Source organism: Macaca mulatta, chromosome 5 (genome assembly GCF_049350105.2).
Source record: "Macaca mulatta isolate MMU2019108-1 chromosome 5, T2T-MMU8v2.0, whole genome shotgun sequence".
Taxonomy (NCBI): Eukaryota; Metazoa; Chordata; class Mammalia; order Primates; family Cercopithecidae; genus Macaca; species Macaca mulatta.
The window spans coordinates 96,165,296-96,184,505 of record NC_133410.1 but is presented as its reverse complement, the minus strand read 5'-3'; the positions used below and the strand labels follow the sequence as shown (position 1 = coordinate 96,184,505).

Below are 19,210 nucleotides of genomic sequence, written 5' to 3'. Positions count from 1 at the left end.
AAGTGATTCTTCCTGGGAACAAAGAAGGTTGATACTTTGGAAGGCTGAGGTGGGCGGATTGTGAAGTCAGGAGATCGAGACTATCCTGGCTAACACGGTGAAACCCCGTCTCTACTAAAAATACCAAAAATTAGCTGGGTGTGGTGGTGGGTGCCTGTAGTCCCAGCTACTTGGGAGGCTGAGGCGGGAGAACGGCGTGAACCCAGGAGGCAGAGCTTGCAGTGAGCCGAGATCGCACCACTGCACTCCAGCCTGGATGACAGAGTGAGACTCCGTGTCAAAAAAAAAAAGAAGGTTGACTAAGGGGCTTTTGGACATTATGTAGACAGACACCCCGACACCTTCTCTTACTAAATAAGTAAATAAAATTCTGTTTCATCAGACATAGCCACATATGTGTAAAGCACCTACCCCACCTGTATTAGTCTGTTTTATGCTGTGAAGTAAGACATACCCAAGACTGGGTAATTTATAAGGGAAAAAGGTTTAATTGACTCACAGTTCTACATGACTGGGGAGGCCTCACAATCACGGCGGAGGGCAAAGGGGAAGCAAGACACGTCTTACATGGTGGCAGAAAAGGCAAGAGCATGTGTAGGGGAACTCCTCTTTATCAAACCATCAGAACTTAAGAGACTTACTCACTATCATGAGAACAGCATGGGAAACACCCACCGCCTTGATTCAGTGACCTTCCAGCAGGTTCCTCCCATGACACGTGGGAATTATGGGAGCTATAACTCAAGACGAGATTTGGGTGCAGGGGAACACAGCCAAACCATATCACCACCTCTGTCACCCCTGAGAAGTGCTCAGAAAATATTAGCTGTCTCCCTCCTCCCTTCCTTCTCAGCCTGACCACACCTCTGCATCATTCAAGCTGGGAACACCTTGCCTTCCAGAGACCTTTCCCATTCCTCAGTGTCCATTCTCTGCAGGGCTCTGCGTAAATACGCCCTGTGCTGACCCCTTATACGCAACCTCCAGGGAGGTTAGATGGCCAGAGCTGCTTTCAGGGTTTGTTTGCCAAAGGCAGTTTATTCTTTTTTCAAATAGTTAGAATTTACTTCACATTTGAATCCAACTTGTGTTTTTATACAGTCAGCATGTCCTGAGCATTCTGTCATGGAAAAGAATTTGCTCATCCAAGAATAAACAATGCCTAGCTAGTATCCTATCCCTCTTGAGACAGGTAGAGGCGTTTATGAAGTGTGCCTTGTTACTAGCCTGTGCCGCACAAATAAACTTTCTGCTGTGAGAAAGGGTGTGGCACCTGCTTTTTTGGAGGTTTAGTTTCACAGAACCATACAGTCCTTGTCTGGTTTTGCCAGCAGTGCCTGCTTAGAACGCACAGAGGGGCCCTGGACACTGTGGTCAGAGGCTGTCCTCAGACCCCATCTCCATTGCAGACCAAGCTCTTTACCACATCCCCTTGCAGGATTCCCAGATGTCCCTAGGAGGCCCAGGAGTATGTATCTCCAAGTAGACTCTTATCTCCAAAAGGAAGTGACAGCTCCCTTGAATTATTTTGGGTGAAGGAATTGGTTTTCACATGTTTCATAAGGCCTAATTAGGTGCCTAATACCGTATTATTCTTGCAGATGTTTAATTATTGACTTTAGACACAGATTCTAATAGAAATAGAAGAAAAACTGTGACAAACTCTGAAGTTTTCCTGAAATTATTCATAGTCCCTCCTGACATTTCCTCCACCGGCTGTTTTTTTTTTTTTTTTTTTTTCTCTAATGTTTCCAACAGACATGCTTTGCTAATGGTACGAGGTGTGGCTTTGTTGTTTTTTCCGGAGTTAGCCTTTCTGTCTATTCATCCTGGCTCTTTGAAATCCCAGCTGAATTTGGAGAAATTGTTTCTTGGCATCCACCCTGCTTTCCTGGGACACAATGTGATGCTGATGACATAGCCCGGTCACTCCACTTGACAACAAGTTTGTCTGTCTCATCTCAAAAACATATTCAGTGGTGAGTAAGAACAGAAGTGGAAAGCCTTACTTACCGCAGTTTATTATGTGTTTCATGCCCGTGATAATTACTTTTATAATGCCACTTGTGAAAAAATTGATCAGATTAGGATGAATCACCTTGCTGGCCAACAGTTATTGGAATGATTCTCCACGTGTGACTTCGTTGCACTATTACAAAATGTGGCAGGATAGACCTGCCCAGCCATTGTTGCCGGTGTTCATTTGTAATGCTGCCTTAAGGAGATGAGGACATGAGAGCCAATTGTTCCAGCAGCTCAGCCTGCCCTGCCAACAGTTCAGAGGAGGAGCTGCCAGTGGGACTGGAGGTGCATGGAAACTTGGAGCTCGTTTTCACAGTGGTGTCCACTGTGATGATGGGGCTGCTTATGTTCTCTCTGGGATGCTCCGTGGAGATCCGGAAGCTGTGGTCGCACATCAGGAGACCCTGGGGCATTGCTGTGGGACTGCTCTGCCAGTTTGGGCTCATGCCTTTCACAGCTTATCTCCTGGCCATCAGCTTTTCTCTGAAGCCAGTCCAAGCTATTGCTGTTCTCATCATGGGCTGCTGCCCGGGGGGCACCATCTCTAACATTTTCACCTTCTGGGTTGATGGAGATATGGATCTCAGGTAAGTAACCCCAGGGAAGCTTAGTAGTCTGCCTCTTATCCTGCCTGGGGGGAATAACTGGCACTCTCTGTTAAAGACTCTTCCAATCTTTTGGTAGAGATTTTACTGGGTAATGTTACAAATATCACAGAGACTTGTTCAGCCATGGGTGGGCTTTACTTTCAGTGCTCAAAATTTACTTTGCTGGTCATCATTTGATTTATTGGCTGTTCTGAGCAGTGGGATATGTTTCCTATGTGATAGTGGAGGCCGGTCTCCACCTCACCCAGTGGCCCTTCCTAAGCTTGAGCTCTTTAGCAACTGGCCTCTTTAGCAACTCCCAGGACTTAAGCCAAGAATCCCAAGAAGCTAATGATTGTGGTTTGGTAGCAGCCATCGTGGCTGTGGTGGCATAGTCAGAATGAGACTCCCGTAGCTCCAGTCAGTGATGCCTGAGCACCTACTTTAGGAAAGAAGCACTTTAGAGGACTGGATAAAGGAGCTTTAGGGGCACCTGGTGGCCGTATCCAGCTTTAAGTGCTGGGATGGCCTGTTGATTTGACTTCAGGAGCAACGCAAAGGCTCTCAGGACTAAAACAGTTCTTTCTTGTTGCTTTGCAGATGGTTAATATCATCACTAGATTCACATTCTTTCCCTTTAAGCCAGTGACCTTATTCCCAATTATGGTGTAGATAAATACCTCTGGGAGACATTAAGCCTTGTCCTTTATTTACACTTTAATGAGGATGAATTAGTCACACGCTTTTCTGGATTACATGTTTTGATGGGGGAAAAAAAGAGCATTTGAGGAAGGAGTAGAGGAATCAGCACTGGAAAAAGAACTAGAAACAATGGTCTCTGGAGACTCTTTGCTTACTTGTGAACATACCGTTTCACCTCCTGCCCTGGGGAAGAACTGCTTATAAATTTAAGTCTTTGTTTCATGTGTATGCCATTTAGTTGAGATTTACTCTACCGTGAATGGATGAATAAGAGGTAATGACTGAGCTGGGAGCTGACATCAGTGAGAGTCAGCTGCAGGTATGGGTTTCCAGTTTCCCGCATGTGCTGAATGTTTAGCGTATGGTACATATTTCACCTATAAATTTTAATGGGCTCATACCATGCAGAATAGGAACTAACTTTCACATGGCAGTGTTATTGGTTACCCACTTATGAGAGATTTGAAAAAAAAAATAACCTGATGAATTTTGTGTTTTACCTTAATGGTAAAAGCCATTAATATTCATTGCTAATTCAAATTCAATAAAGTTGACTGTTTAACTGGGAAATGATAGATATTCTTTGCATGAAGTTCATAAATCAGAGATAAATTTCAGGACCTAAAAGTTTTTGGAAGGAAATAGGAAACTAATATGTATTAAGTACTCTATAGGCATGGGATAGATGCTTTCATGCTTATTTTCTTCTTGGGGCTCATAATAACCTTGTAAATGGCCTTTTATTATTCTGAATTTTACAGCTGAGAAAATTGTGATTCCGGTTAGTTAAGTCGCTTGCCAAATGCTACAAACCAGTATGGCAGAACTCAGATTTGAATTCACATCTGTTTTACATCAGTCTGCAGTTTAGGTACATTTCCCCCATGACATTTAGCAACACAACTAGATCTTCTGTTTTGAGTAGCAGCATAAATCTTCTCAAACACTTGTGTTCTGGGAAAGAGAACATTTATTACCTTAATCTCTTATTAGTCAATGTTGTCATAAAAACACCAATGTATAGGAAATCTATGAAAGGTAACGCTAATTTTACTTTCTTTTGCCAACTCTATCTTTAGTTCACCTTTAACTTTGTTCAAATTATTTAACCTATCTAAGCCTTATCTCATCATTGGCAAAATGGGGTTAAATTTACCTGTTTCTCACAAGACTGTATATATATGTACACACACTCACACACACACATATAGATAATAGTTTGGGGTGGTGTTTCGCTCTTGTTGCCCAGGCTGGAGTGCAATGGTGCGATCTTGGCTCACTGCAACCTCCACCTCCTGGGTTCAAGCGATTCTCCTGCCTCAGCCTCCTGAGTAGCTGGGAATACAGGTACCCGCCACCACGCCCGGCTGCTTTTTGTATTTTTAGTAGAGATGGGGTTTCGCCATGTTGGCCAGGCTATTCTCGAACTGCTCACCTCAGGTGATCCTCTCGTCTCGGCCTCCCGAAGTGTTGGGATTACAGGCGTGAGCCACGGCACCTGGCTGACACAAGACTATATTTTATGGAGGAAATATATACTTGCGTGTGTGTGTGTTTGTGTGTGTGTATTCAGGGTGCCAGGCACATAGTAGCTGTGCAATAAATATTATCTATGTTTCCTCTTTTCTTTCTAAATTTTGATTTTGATTCTTACCAACAAAACTCAAAAAAAAAAGCAAAAACTAAATATTAGATTTTTGGAAGTTTATAGGTACGAAAGTAATAAAATCAGTTTTCAGTAGAAAGCCAAATAGGAGAAAATCCAGTCCAGTGTGAAACAATATCCAAGTGATTACATTTCTTCATAATTGATTACCAACAAAAATCAGTTTAAAGCAAAACTCAGTGGATCATCATTGGTAGGAGTTTTATCTGCTTTTAATGCTGGATAAAATCCAAGAGCGTTTAGCACAACATCTTCATTTGACACATGAAGAAGTGGAGACTTAGCTCCCTGCGGATGACCCTGAGCATGTTTCTCATGCCTTCACTCCAGCTTCACGCAGTGCACTTGCACTTCTCCACGTGTTCACCCCACACAGGCATTTCAGAATCCATTGGTTTGAACCGGTTTGTGTGTTCTGCAAATGAGATGATTGATGACACCCATCCTCTTGCAGTTGCCTGGGCTTGTCATCTTAGCCTTGCCCTGTGACTACCCTCATTCTCACCATGGCCACTCAATCCACTGCCAAGCCCTGTAGCCCCTCCTCTTGCTGTGTTGCTCACAGTTCTTGCTTCCTGTCGGTCTCCACTAAAACTTCCTCAGGTCAGGCCCTCACAATTTCTTTCTTGACTAATTGTATTTTCACAGCAATGAAAGTGCTGTTCTCTGCACCTTTAATCTCTCCATTATGGCTTTGCAGTAAGTGGATAAGGCAGGCTCTGATACCAGATTGCCTATATTCAAATCCTGACCTTGGGCCTCTTCTCTGTAACTGGAAATCACAACATTACTCGCATGGTACTGTGAGGAGAAAACAAACATGTTATACATACAAAGTCTTCTCAACACCTACTAAATTGGTAGAAACTACTAAGCCGGTCTACTTTATTTCTCCAGGTTCTTTTGTTCCACTAGCCACCTTAAGAACAATGGTTTTTAGTCAACATGGGCTGCTTATAGTTCTCTGAACATATCCCACACTCTTCCAGCTTTCTTTTGCCCATGTTGTTCCCACAGTCTGCAATGCCAGCTGACCTTATTCTGTCTCCTCCAGTCATGATGTTGTCCTTCCTTATAACTATTCTAGAAAGCAGTTGGCTGACATGTATGAAAAGCCTTAAAAATTATCCTGCCTCTGGGCCGAGTTTGGCTGATCATGGCTGGGTTCTTTTACATACTTGGGAGTTGGTTAAATGTAAACTTGTCTCGGGTGGTGATATGGTTTGGCTCTGTGTCCCCACCCCATTCCTATTTGTCGAGGGAGGGGCCTGTAATCCCCGAATGTCAAGGGAGGGAGGTGATCGGATCATGGGGATGGTTTCCCCCATGGTGTTCTCATGATAGTGAGTGATGGTTTTATGAGTGTTTGGAAGTTCCTCCTTTGTTCTTCTTCTCTCTCCTGCTGCCTTGTGAAGAAGGTCCTTGCTTCCCCTTCACCTTCTGCCATGTTTGTAAGTTTCCTGAGGCCTCCCCAGCCATGTGGAACTGTGAGTCAATCAAATCCCTTTCCTTTATAAATTACCCTGTCTTGGGTATTTCTTTACAGCAGTGTGAAAATGGACTAATGCAGGTGGCTTCAACCTGGACAACTGGGCTCTCTTACTACATGATCTCTCATTTTCTAGTAGATGAGCCTAGACCTAATCATATGGCAGCAGCAGGGTTCTCAGAAAGGCAAAGCAGAAAAGGTCTTTTGAAGTGTTGGCTTTAAACCAGATCCTCATCCTTCCACCACATTCCATTGGCCAATGCAGATTGCAAGGCCAGTCCAGCTTCATGGATTAGGAAAGTAGATTTTGCCTCTTGATGTGCTGAGCTTCCAAGTCACATTACAGCAGACTCAGATAAGGGAGGGGTGAAGAATAGGTGGTATTTTTTCCCCAATATATCCTGCTAGAGATGGACAGAATTCCTACCTTTGAGGGTAGGACATGAAAATTAAGATCTGGCAGTACAGTGTAGTAGTTAAGTGCTCTGGAAACAGCAAGCAGACCTGTCACTTACTGACTGGATCCTCTCGGCAGATTATGCACATTCTCTATGCTTTACTTTCCTCGTTTCTAAAATGAGAAGCGTTCCTACATCATGAGCTGTTGAGAGGATTGAATGAGTTAATATATCTAAAGTGTTTAGAATCTCACCTGGCATAAAATGTGATATGAACTATTATTATTATACAAGGCAGGCAAAAGAACATTGTGTCCTGGGGTCTGTGTTTTAATCTCTGCTCTAGGAGCTGTATGCCTAACCCTAACCCTATATATAATGACATATTTTAATATATATATGTCATTTTTTATCTACTCATCCATCAATGGACAATTGAATTGTTTCCACTTTTTGGCAATTGTGAATAATGCTGTTGAGTCTCAGCTTTCATTTCCCTTGAGTGTATGCTTAGGAGTGGATCTGAGGTTAAATATTAAGTGTTTTGTGACTATAGGAAAAGCAAAGCAAAATATGATGTCCAAATATCCCCCTTCCCCTACCCTGGTTTCTCCTGAAACTACTGCCCTGAGATGTTTCTCCTGTCTGTCCCTATAATTTGAATTATGTAACTCTTCCTTATAATCTGTTGGAAAGCATTGCAATAGCTGGGCTACTTGTCTGCCCCACCTACTATGTCTGTAACTCCTGGAAGGCTTGTTCATCTTTGCATGTGCAGTGCCAGCCTGGTAGTGGTAGGCACTCAGTAAACATGAGTGAATGAGTGAATGACAGTTTCTGATTGCCTGTGTGTATTACAAAAACTACCCCTTGAAAGAGGTCCAGGCCAGGCATGGTGGCTCACACCTGTAATCCCAGCATTTTGGGAGGCCGAGGTGGGCAGATCACTTGAGGTCAGGAGCTTGAGGCCAGCCTGGACAACATGGCGAAACCCAATCTCTACTAAAAATACGAAATTAGCCAGGTGTGGTGACGCGTGCCTATAATCCCAGCTACTCAGGAGACTGAGGCAGGAGAAACGCTTGGACCCAGGAGGCAGAGGTTGCTGTGAGCTGAGATCACACTACTGCACTCCAGCCTGGGCAAGTGACAGACTGAGACAAAAAAAAGAAAGAAAGAAGGAAGGAAGGAAGGAAGGAGGGAAAGAAAGAAAAGAGGTGTCTATTTATTGATGCAACATACGATCAGGACATCTCTCACTTTCTTTTCTTTTTTTTTTTTTGACTATTACAAAAGTTTATTTAACAAAAAGTCTAATATGAAAATGTATATGACCTAATTTCCCTATGGAGAGAGGACATGGGTTTCTCTGCTGAACAGTCATTATTTATACTCGTTCCAAGGCTTCTAACATGATGATACTATTTCCTCGTATTACCACCATTCCAATATTGTTCTGTTGCCCACTAGTTGCCATCTCCACACATTCATCTATCACAAGGTTCATAAAGGGATCAAATCCCCGCAATATTCCTTGGACATGTCTGCCACCATTAATTTCAATGATAACTTCTTGTCCATAAATTTTTTCAACTCGGGAGGGTGAGCTTTGCTCATGGCGTATACTCCGCGGACTCACAGACGCCTTGGAACTCTTTTCTTTTTTTTGTTTTTGTTTTTGAGACAGGGTCTTACTCTGTCATCAGGCTGGAGTGCAGTGGTACAATCATGGCTCACTGAAGTCTTGGCCTTCTGGGGTCAAGTGATCCTCTCACCTCAGCCTCCTGAGCAGCGCAGCTGGGACTACAGGCAGGCACCATCATGCCCAGTTAATTTTTTATTTTTTATTATAGAGACGAGGTCTCACTATGTTGCCCAGGCCGGTCTTGAACTCCTGGGCTCAAGTGATCCTCCCACCTAGGGCTTCCGAAGTGCTGGGATTACAAGTGTGGGCCACTATGCCTGGCCTCCCACTATCTTTATTTGAGAACTTTTGATATATACAAGAGGCCCATTCTTCCCTACGGATGTATTTATGTCCTCAGCTGCAGATAAAGGATTCCAACCACTGGTGGTGGTGGAGCCTGTGGAGCTCAGTGGCCAACTTTGACCTTTGAACTTTAAAGAAGTTATTGGTCCTTCAGTAGAGAACCTGGAAATAGAACTTCAAATTGTTCAGCTCTATCTGACATGTCTTGGTGGAAAACTGAAGGTCCTCTGCATTTAAGGCTTTGGAGACAGAACTGAGACTGAATCCATGAGACTTCATGCAACCTCCCATGTCTCTATGTACTTTAGTTTCCTTATCTATACAATGAAAATAATACCCACACACAGAGTTATAGTGTAAATGAAAAGAGAAAATATATAGAAAAGCATGAGGTGTAACACCCAGCACATAGTGCTCAATAAATACTCATTATTATTGGAAGGCAGCAAACAAGGATAATATTTGTACCGAGGGATGGAAAATCGGGCCTTGAGCTCTATTCTAGGGTCAAATCTGCTGGTATGATCTTATAGCTCACTCCACATCCATCTGGTTAGCTGGAGAATTTTTTATTTATTTCAGTCGGGAAGCAAGTGTGTACTTTTTGGTTTTTTTTGCGATGGAGTCTCTCTTTGATGCCCAGGCTGGAGTGCAGTGGCGAGATCTCGTCTCACTGCAAACTCCGCCTCCCAGGTTCACGCTATTCTCCTGCCTCAGCCTCCCGAGTAGCTGGGACTACAGGCGCCCGCCAATATGCCAGGCTAATTTTTCGTATTTTTTTTTAGTAGAGATGGGGTTTCACCGTGTTAGCCAGGATGGTCTCGATCTCCTGACCTCTTGATCCGCCTGCCTCGGCCTCCCAGAGTGTTGGGTTTACAGGTGTCAGCCACCGTGCCTGGCCACAAGTGTATACTTTCATAGTTTCATAGTTTGAGAGTCAGAGTTCCTGATTTTATGGGATTTTTGAAATTAAAACAATGTATAAATAACTTAATCTCCAATTGCAAAATGTTAGTGACACTGCATTTTAATGTAATGTGTATATATGTAATTTCCCTGCTTTAAGGGAGGGTTCAAGACTTACCTGTTTGTCTAGACTTGCTGAATCTGTCTCATTATTTTCTGTAATAGTTTGGAGATGATGATGCTATTCTTCTTAATGCAAGTGGGATCTTGTTATACTGAAGTTACATTTTGCCAAAAATTTTCCTATACATGAAAAGTCAAGAGATCTACTTAGCCACATCCTCTGTTTATGCTACGTTGGAATTTCATGGCTAAAAATACAAGGCGTGACTTTCCACTGTGCTCACAGGCCTTCACTGTGTACTTTTCCAGCCTTGCTGGTTTTGTAACAGTTGGCAGAGCACCAGGATCACCTCTTGCCATCCTTGACCAATATCATGATCACCATGGGCTTGAAAATTGAATAAAGATGGAAGCAATCACGTAGGTAATCAAGGATATAGAATCAGTCTGATATAGGCCGGGCGCGGTGGCTCAAGCCTGTAATCCCAGCACTTTGGGAGGCCGAGACGGGTGGATCACGAGGTCAGGAGATCGAGACCATCCTGGCTAACACGGTGAAACCCCGTCTCTACTAAGAAATACAAAAAACTAGCCGGGCGAGGTGGCGGGCGCCTGTAGTCCCAGCTACTCGGGAGGCTGAGGCCGGAGAATGGCGTGAACCCGGGAGGCGGAGCTTGCAGTGAGCTGAGATCCGGCCACTGCACTCCAGCCTGGGCTACAGAGCGAGACTCCGTCTCAAAAAAAAAAAAAAAAAAAAAAGAATCAGTCTGATATAAATCTCACTTTGCTTCCCATAATCATGAATCTTACCTTTCTGCTGTTTGAGCCAAAGACATTCAGTAGAGAAATGTTGTGCTGATTCTCCAGAAGTTCAAGAGAAAAGTGATGTAATATGGAATTCCATTCAGGACTTGGTAATATGGACAGTCAAGGAATGTAGCACTATCGTAGACTAAGAATTGGGAAAAAACTTTCCAAACATCCTCTTCGTGGATACAGAGGTCTGAGAGCTGTGGCAAACTGCTGTTTTTCTTTTAAATTGCTCACCAATCAGGAAGAAGTCTTTGCTTAAAGTAAGCATTCTTAACAGGATAAAGTAATTTCGGGTTTCATATGGAATAAAATATATGCAAGAACTGCTAAGAGAAGTTTGAAAAGGAAAATTTATGTGGAGGTATTTGCCCTATCATATATGAAAACACTCGAATTAGTCTAGTATTTGTTCAGGGAAAAATAAAGTTATTTATCGATGAGCTAGAATAGAATTTCCAGAAAATAATTTGTATACACTTGGCCATTTAATATATGATGAAGGTGACACTTCAGTATAGTGGAAAATGGTTTATTTTAGTAAATTATATTGACACACTTGCATCTCAATATATTAATAGAAAAAATAGATTAGTCTTATACCTGTTACCATGTAAAATACAAATTTTAAGTGAATTGAAAATACAAGTATAAAAGTAAAAAGTAGAAGGCAATATTTGAATGCCCTCAGATCAGGGTATAGGTCTTTAAGATAAGAAACTCAGAAGCCTTTAAAAAAACAGCTTTGACTATATAAATGTTAATTATAGTAAGTCATAAGCAAAGTCAAAGATATATACCATGCTTGGGAAAAATACTTGTATTGTTCATGATAATATGAGCCCTAATTTTAAAAGAACTCCTACAAGTTGAGAAGAAGTCTGACGAGCAAGATTGTTTAGAGGACACAGAAGAAGCCACTTGACATGAAAGAAAGCACAACCTGATAGAATCCAGAGTGGAGGCCAGGCGTGGTGGCTCACGCCTGTAATCCCAGCACTTTGGGAGACTGAGGTGGGTGGATCACCTGAGGTCTGGAGTTCGAGACCATCCTGGCCAACATGGTAAAACCCTGTCTTTACTAAAAATTAAAAAAAAAAAAATTAGTCAGGTGTGGTGGTGGGTGCCTGTAATCCCCCCTACTCAGGAGGCTGGGGCAGAGAGAATCGCTTGAACCTGGGAGGTGGAGGTTGCAGTGAGCCAAGATCACGCCACTGCACTCCAGCCTGAGTGACAGAGTGAGACTCCATCTCAAAAAAAAAAAAAAAAAAGTGTAACAAGAGTGAGATCAATTTTTCAACGCTGGCATGACAATTAGAAGGGACTGATCACATCCAGAGTAGGCAAGATTGTGAAATTTAGCAATCTTTTTGGAAAGTAATCTGGAAGTATGTGTTAAAACAAAAAACACAGACTTTTACATAGCAATTCTGCCTTGGGGAATTCACAGAAAGAAAAGAATTATTTCAAGTGAAATATATATGAGTGTTTATTATAACATTATTTATAATGGCAAAAAACCAAAAGCAACTGACCTACTGTTAATGAAGTGATTGAAGGAATTATGGCATATTTAGATTATGGCATACTTCGCAGTCTTTAAAAGAATAAGTTTAAAGGTACTGATCTGAGAGGATGTCTGTGTTAGATGAAGTGGGGTAAAAAGCAACCAAGCTGCCGAGTAAGGTATTATAAGGCTCCTTTTTTTGTTTTTAGAGACAGGGCCTCCTTCTGTCCCCAAGGCTGGAGTGTTGTGGTGTGATCATAGCTCACTGCAACCTCAAACTCCTGAGCTCAAGCCATCCTCCTGTCTCAACCTCCCAAGTAGCTGGGACTACAGGTGTGTACCACCACATTCAGCTAATTTTTGTACTTTGTTGTTGTTGTTGTTTTTATAGAGACCAGGGTTTCTCTATGTTGCTCAGGCTGCTCTTAAACTCCTGGTCTCAAGCAATCCTACCAATTCAGCCTCCCAAATTGCTGGAATTACAGGCGTGAGGCACTGCACCTGGTCTGGTGCCTTTAAAAAGAAAAATAATGAAAGAAAAAAAGTCCTATTGATTTAACAAACAATCATGAAATAAATGGACTGCTTAAAAGAGAAATAAAAGAGCAGAAGGATGTATACACATAATTGTAAGTTATCTAAGTCTGGATTTCTGAAAGGAGCACCAATCAGCTAAATATTTGCTTCTTAAAAGTTTACTTGCTTTTGTCCTGGAAGAGTGTGTGTGTGTGTGTGTGTGTGTGTGAGTCTCACTCTGTCGCCCAGGCTGGAGTTCAGTGGCATGATCTCGGCTCACTGCAACCTCCTTCTCCCAGGCTCAAGCAATTCTCCTGCCTCAGCCTCCCGAGTAGCTGGAATTACAAGCGTGTGCTGCCACGCCCGGCTAATTTTTGTATTTTTAGTAGAGATGGGGTTTCACCATGTTGGCCAAGCTGGTCTCGAACTTCTGATCTCAGGTAATCCGCACGCCTGGGCGTCCCAAAGTGCTGGGATTACAGGCGTGAGCCACCATGCCCTGCCGGAAGAGCATAATTTTATAGAAAGTCTCTTTTTCTGTATTGCTATGGACTGTTTACCATATGAACTAAGTATAAAGGAGTCATTTCAGTAAGATTTTTACCAATGTTCACCTGCAGATACATGACATATGAGGGGGACAGAGAGAATATTTCCGTAGCACCAGTGTGTTGACACTGGGTCATTCTTCGATTCATACATTTATTCAGTAAGTATTTAACGAGCTCTTCCAATGTGCTGCAGCATGAGACTATGCCAGCTCCTAGAGATGGAGAGGAAAATAGGACCTGGCTCTTGTGCTGCTCACTCTGGCACAGATGGACAGGTACATAAGCACTTGTGTAGGGTACAGCGTGTGTATAATTCATGAGCCAATGTCAATAAAACTGTGTCCGGAGGGCCGTGGATTCAGAATCCTAGAAGGAGGATCGCTAATTTTCCTAGATATTGCCAGACACCCTCCGTGGTGTACCATTTTTACCAGCAATGAGTGAGAGCGCAGAGGGAATCTTTTTAGTATCATTGAAGTAAAATAGATGCTGCTTTGTCAAGAGTATAAACATTCTCCTGGCAGAAAATGTTGAAGTAGTCATAGACGTATTGTTTTATAGGCAGGGTAATTGGATGGAAGCAATGGTGATATAGATTAGGAGGAAGAGTGATGGATGACTTGTAGACCCAATAAAGTGCTGAAGGACCCACGCTGTCTCTGCAGAAGACCTTGACATATGAAGGGCCTCCTCCTTCTCCTTTGTAGAGCAGGAGGGCAGTCTGCTTCTCAGTCTGTCAGTCATTTGTGTCTTGTACACAGAATGAGCACAGTGTCTATAAATAGTACGTACGTGCTTAAACAGATTGTGTAATTTTTTCCAGCAAATTGAAAGATAAAATATCTGACTGGTCTGATGGGTATCTTCTTTCCATTTATTTTCTTTCCCCTAATTTTACTAATGCATTCTTTCACTGGTTCTATCACTCAGGTAAGTACAAAATATAGCCTTAGCTTGGGGATTGGGAGTGAGATTGAGATGGAAAGAGTAGATTTGGGATGGAAGGCACCAAAAAGTGAGGTAAGGTTGAATGGTACTGAATCTAGTTCTTCAGTTCTCATCCTCTCTGATTTTTACCTTCATTTGGGAGCTCTCTTTTGTTAGCTGTCATGAAATATAACCTCCCAGATCTCCACTGACTTCTTTTTTAAATTTTATTTTTAATTGACAAGTTAAATTATATATATTTATGGTGTACAACATGATGTTTTGCTTACTTGCTTCTCAAATCTGTTTTCCTTCCTTCCTTCCTTCCTTCCTTCCTTCCTTCCTTCCTTCCCTCCCTCCCTCCCTCCCTCCCTCCCTTCTTCCTTCCTTCCTTCCCTCCCTCCCTCCCTCCTTCCCTCTTTCTTTCTTTCTTTCTTTCTTTCTTTCTTTCTTTCTTTCTTTCTTTCTTTCTTTCTTTCTTTCTTTCCTTTCCTTTCCTTTCCTTTCTCTCTTTCTTTCTCTCTTTCTTTCCTTTCTCTACATGCACCATGGGCTCTTCTTCCTCTCCCTGATTTAGAGCACAGGAGGCTTTAAAATACATAAAATATTAACTATTAGTTAATGTAGTTAAGTGCTTTTCCCTAAATAAAAAATGTAGACTAAAAATATATATGGAAAATACAAAAACACAATATATTATGGCCAGGTGTGGTGGCTCACGCACTTTAGGAGGCCGAGGCGGGTAGATCACCTGAGGTCAGGAGTTCGAGACAGCCTGGCCAACATAGTGAAACCCTGTCTCTACTAAAAGTACAAAAATTACCCGGGTGTGGTGGCAGGCATCTGTAATCCCAGCTGCTCAGGAGGCTGAGGCAGGAGAATCACTTGAACCCAGGACGCAGAGGTTGCAGTGAGCCGAGATTGCACCACTGCACTCCAGCCTGGGTGACAGAGTGGGACTCCATTTCAAAAAACAAAAAAAAATAACAAATTACAAATGTGTGAAGCAGTAACTTAGTTCATATAATGCAATAATAGCATAGTAATTGTCTTAGTACATTTTGTGCTGCTATACAGGATACCCGAGACTGGGTAATGTATAGAGAAGAGAAATTATTCTCTTACATTCTGGAGGCTGGGAAGTCTAAGATCAATAGCTGGCAACTATTGTCTGGTGAGGGCCTTCTTGCTCCTCACGTGATGGAAGAGAGAAGGGCAAAAAGGAATAAACTTCCTTGGTGGAGTCCTCTTAAAATGGCATTAATTCATTTATGAAGGTGGATTCATCATGATCTAAACACCTCCCAGAAAGCTCCATCTCTCAATACTGTTGCCTTAGGGATTTGACTTCCAGCCTATGAATTTTGAAGGACACATTCAGACCATAGCAGTAATCACGATACACAGTTTTTGAGGACTCCAAACCAAGTACTCTTCCCCCTCCACCATAGACATTAGGTACTTAAAAGTTCTTAAGGTCTGTTGCACTTAAAATGTGTTAGCCTTTTTACTAGAGACAATTAACCTCAATAATAACAGAGATAAACAAACCAGTTTTCCATTAGAAATCATTCTGGATTTGTTGAACAAAGACCACAACTTCCTTCTGATGGTCTCAGTTGTTTTCCTGGTAAAGCTATGTAGCATGGCTGTTGGTTTTGGTTTGGTTCATCCAACTCACAAACCCACATTTCACTTTCCAAGGTGGCCAGAGACAACCCCAATAATGACAGAGATAAACAGACTAATTGTCTTTAGAAATCTTCCCAGGTTTGTTCACCAAAGACTGGATGTCCCACTATCACCTTACTTAACACAACCCCTCAAATTGATGCTAAGTGACTCAGCTTTTTTGTGTATCACACCATCATTTTGAAGTCTAGAAATCTTAATTTGTACTCTAACTCACCACTCTACTTCAATGTCAAATCTCAGTTTCTCCCTCCCCTTCCTTCCTTCCTTCCTTCCTTCCTTCCTTCCTTCCTTCCTTCCTTCCTTCCTTCTTTCCTTCCTTCTTTCCTTCCTTTCTTTTCTTTTCTTTTTTTCTTTTCTTTCTCTCTTTCTTTCTCTCTCTTTCTTTCTTTCTTTCTTTCTTTCTTTCTTTCTTTCTTTCTTTCTTTCTTTCTTTCTTTCTTTCTCTCTCTCTCTCTCTCTCCCTTCCTTCCTTCCTTCCTTCCTTCCTTCGTTCCTTCCTTCCTTCCTTCCTTCCTTCCTTCCTTCTTCTTCTCTTTCTTTCTTTTCTTTCATCTTTTTTCTTTTTTTTGAGATGGAGTTTCACTCTGTTGCCCAGGCTGGAGTGCAGTGGCATGATCTTGGCTCACTGCAACCTCCGCCTCCTGGGTTCAAGTGATTATCCTGCCTCATCCTCCCAAGTAGCTGGGATTACAGGTGCCTGACACCACCCCCAGCTAATTTTTGTATTGTTCGTACAGACGGAGTTTCACCATGTTGGCCAGGCTGGTCTCAAACTCCTGACCTCAGGTGATCTGCCTGCCTTGGCCTCCCAAAGTGCTGGGATCCCAGGCGTGAACCACCACACTTGGCCCAAACCCAGTTTCTAATCATAGGATCACATGATATCAGAATTGGAACAGAATTCTTAATTCAGTCTAGCATCTCACATCAGTTCCCTTTCTCTGTGGTTCTGTACCCTCCCTTGCCCTAACCAACTTGCTCTGTCTGCAGGTCAGCGACTGTGGGGGCCACTGCTCTATCCAATGGGGAGCTTATGGCATGTGGTGTTTGGGTGACTTCTTCCTGACAGATATTTATTAACACTTCACACTGGGCAGGCGTTTAGTCAGCTTTGTGGCATTCTAACTTGCTGATATGGTTTGGGTGTTTGTTCTCTCCACATCTCATGTTGAAATGTGATTCCAGTATTGGAGGTGGGGCCTGGTGGGAGGCGACTGGATCATGGGGTGGATCTCTCATGAATGGTTAATGCCATCTCTTTGGTGATAAGTGAGTTCTTGCTTAGTTAGTTCACATGAGATCTGATTGTTTAAAAGTCTGGGACCTCCCCTTTCTCACTCTCTTGCACCCCCTCTGGCCATGTGAGATGCCTGCTCCCGCTTCCCCTTTGCTTTCTGCCGTGATTGTGAACTTCCTGAGGTCCTCACCAGGAGCAGATGCTGGAACCATGCTTGTACTGCCTGCAGATCTTTGACCCTCCTTTATAAATTACTCAGCCTCAGGTATTTCTTTATGGCTATGCAAACAGCCTAATACACTTCCAATCCCCTTGGTACCAAAACTAGATATCACAAGAAAAGAAAACTGTAGATCAATACTTCTTATGAATATACATGCACAAATTTTCAATAAAAAATACTATCACATTGAATCTAGGATTATACACCAAGACCAAATATGATTTATTTCAAAATGCAAAGTTGATTCAATATGCAGAAAAATCAATGTGATGCACTATATTAATAGAATAAGGACATAAAAAGAATGAAGCTCTGATATATGTTAAAACATGGATAAACCTTGTCTTATCCCATTTGTGTTGCCAGAAAGGAATACCTGAGGGTAGGTAATTTCTAAGGAAAACAGGTTGATTTGGCTAGTGGGTCTGCAGGCTGTACATAAGAAGTATAGTGCCAGCATTTGCGTCTGGTGAGGGCCTCGTGAAGACCCCACCCATGGTGGAAGGGGAAGAGGAGCAGGCATCACATGGTAAGAGAGGGGAAGGAGGTGTCAGACTCTTTTTAACAACTAGAGCTCATAAGAACTGAGTGAGAACTCAGTGAATCCCATGAGAATGGCACCAACCTGTTCACGAGGGATGTGCCCCTGTGACCCAGACATTTCCTACTTGCCCTCACCTCCAACGTTGGGAATCACATTTCACCATGAGAGTTGGAGAGGACAGTCAAACTGTTATCAAACCTTGAAAATGTTATGCTAAGGGAAAGAAGCTAGACACAGAAAAAAGGCTACATGTATGATTCTGTTCATCTAAGATGTCCAGAACAGGTAATCCTGTAAAGATGGAAAGTAGATTTGTGCTGGTTAAGGGCCAGGGGAAGCAGGGACTGGGGAATGACTGCTAATGGGGATGGGGTTTCTTTCTGAGATGATGAAAGTATCCTGGAAATGGTGCTATTAATGCATAATGTTGTGACTATACTAAAAACTGCTGAATTGTATAATTTAAAATGATGAATTTTATGGCTTGTGGATTATACTTCAATAAAAAAGAACTAGATAAGAGAAGAATTCTATAGTGCCTATAGCAGAATGTTTAAGGCAAGTAGATGGTAAAATAAATATGAGGTAATTGATGGATAACAAGAACTGCTGGAAATCTCTTTGTAGACCACAAATATAGCCATTGTTTGTTAAATAATAGGAGAGAAATGAGCTCCAAGGAGCTTAGTCCATGTAATCTCTAGGAAATTGTGTCCCAGGAGTTGTTTCTGGTAAAGACTAAATACTTCATGTCCATTGCTCCCTCCTAAGCATTGTATTAATTTTAATTTCAGCATCAGTATGACAACCTGTTCCACCGTGGCCGCCCTGGGAATGATGCCACTCTGCATTTATCTCTACGCCTGGTCCTGGAGTCTTCAGCAGAATCTCACCATTCCTTATCAGAACATAGGTCTGTATGGGCCTGGGAAATGGAGGACTAACAGTAATGGTGATGACACTAATAGTAGCTGCTTTTAATTACATAACTCTTTATGCAGGGACTTTTTTTTTTTTTTTTTTTTTTAGTACCTAATTTAATTCCTTAAAGAACCCTACAGTGTAGATTCTGTCACCAGTTCAATCTCCTAAACCTTTAGGCTTCAAGAGGTTTAGTAACTTGATCAAAATTATGCAGCTGGTGAGTACAGAACTGGAGTTCTAACCTGGGAATATGACTACAAAGTGCAAACTTTCACCCCTACAAGAGTGCATTTTTGAAAAAAAAAAGAAAGCCAGATAATTTACGTTGAAAAAGCAAGGATCAAACCCTTCTATAACTAGACTATAAAGCAACTGGACTCTTTATGCTCCAAG

At 42.2% G+C, this 19,210-nt stretch overlaps 1 protein-coding gene and 1 pseudogene across 2 annotated transcripts in view; one reads left to right on the top strand and one right to left on the bottom strand.

The window, feature by feature from the left end:
- The first annotated feature begins 1,969 nt into the window (after window positions 1–1,969).
- Window positions 1,970–19,210, top strand: part of SLC10A6 (solute carrier family 10 member 6) — a 28,634-nt gene continuing 11,393 nt past the window's right edge. Inside the window, exons 1-2 of the mRNA XM_015138759.3 lie at window positions 1,970–2,609; window positions 18,688–18,806. Coding sequence (XP_014994245.2) covers window positions 2,233–2,609; window positions 18,688–18,806 — 496 coding nt within the window. The 5' untranslated portion in view covers window positions 1,970–2,232. The remainder of the gene's footprint in view (window positions 2,610–18,687; window positions 18,807–19,210) is intronic.
- LOC700233 (small nuclear ribonucleoprotein G pseudogene) lies at window positions 8,125–8,518 on the bottom strand (annotated as a pseudogene). Its single transcript, XR_013417524.1, has one exon. The product of XR_013417524.1 is annotated as a small nuclear ribonucleoprotein G pseudogene (transcript).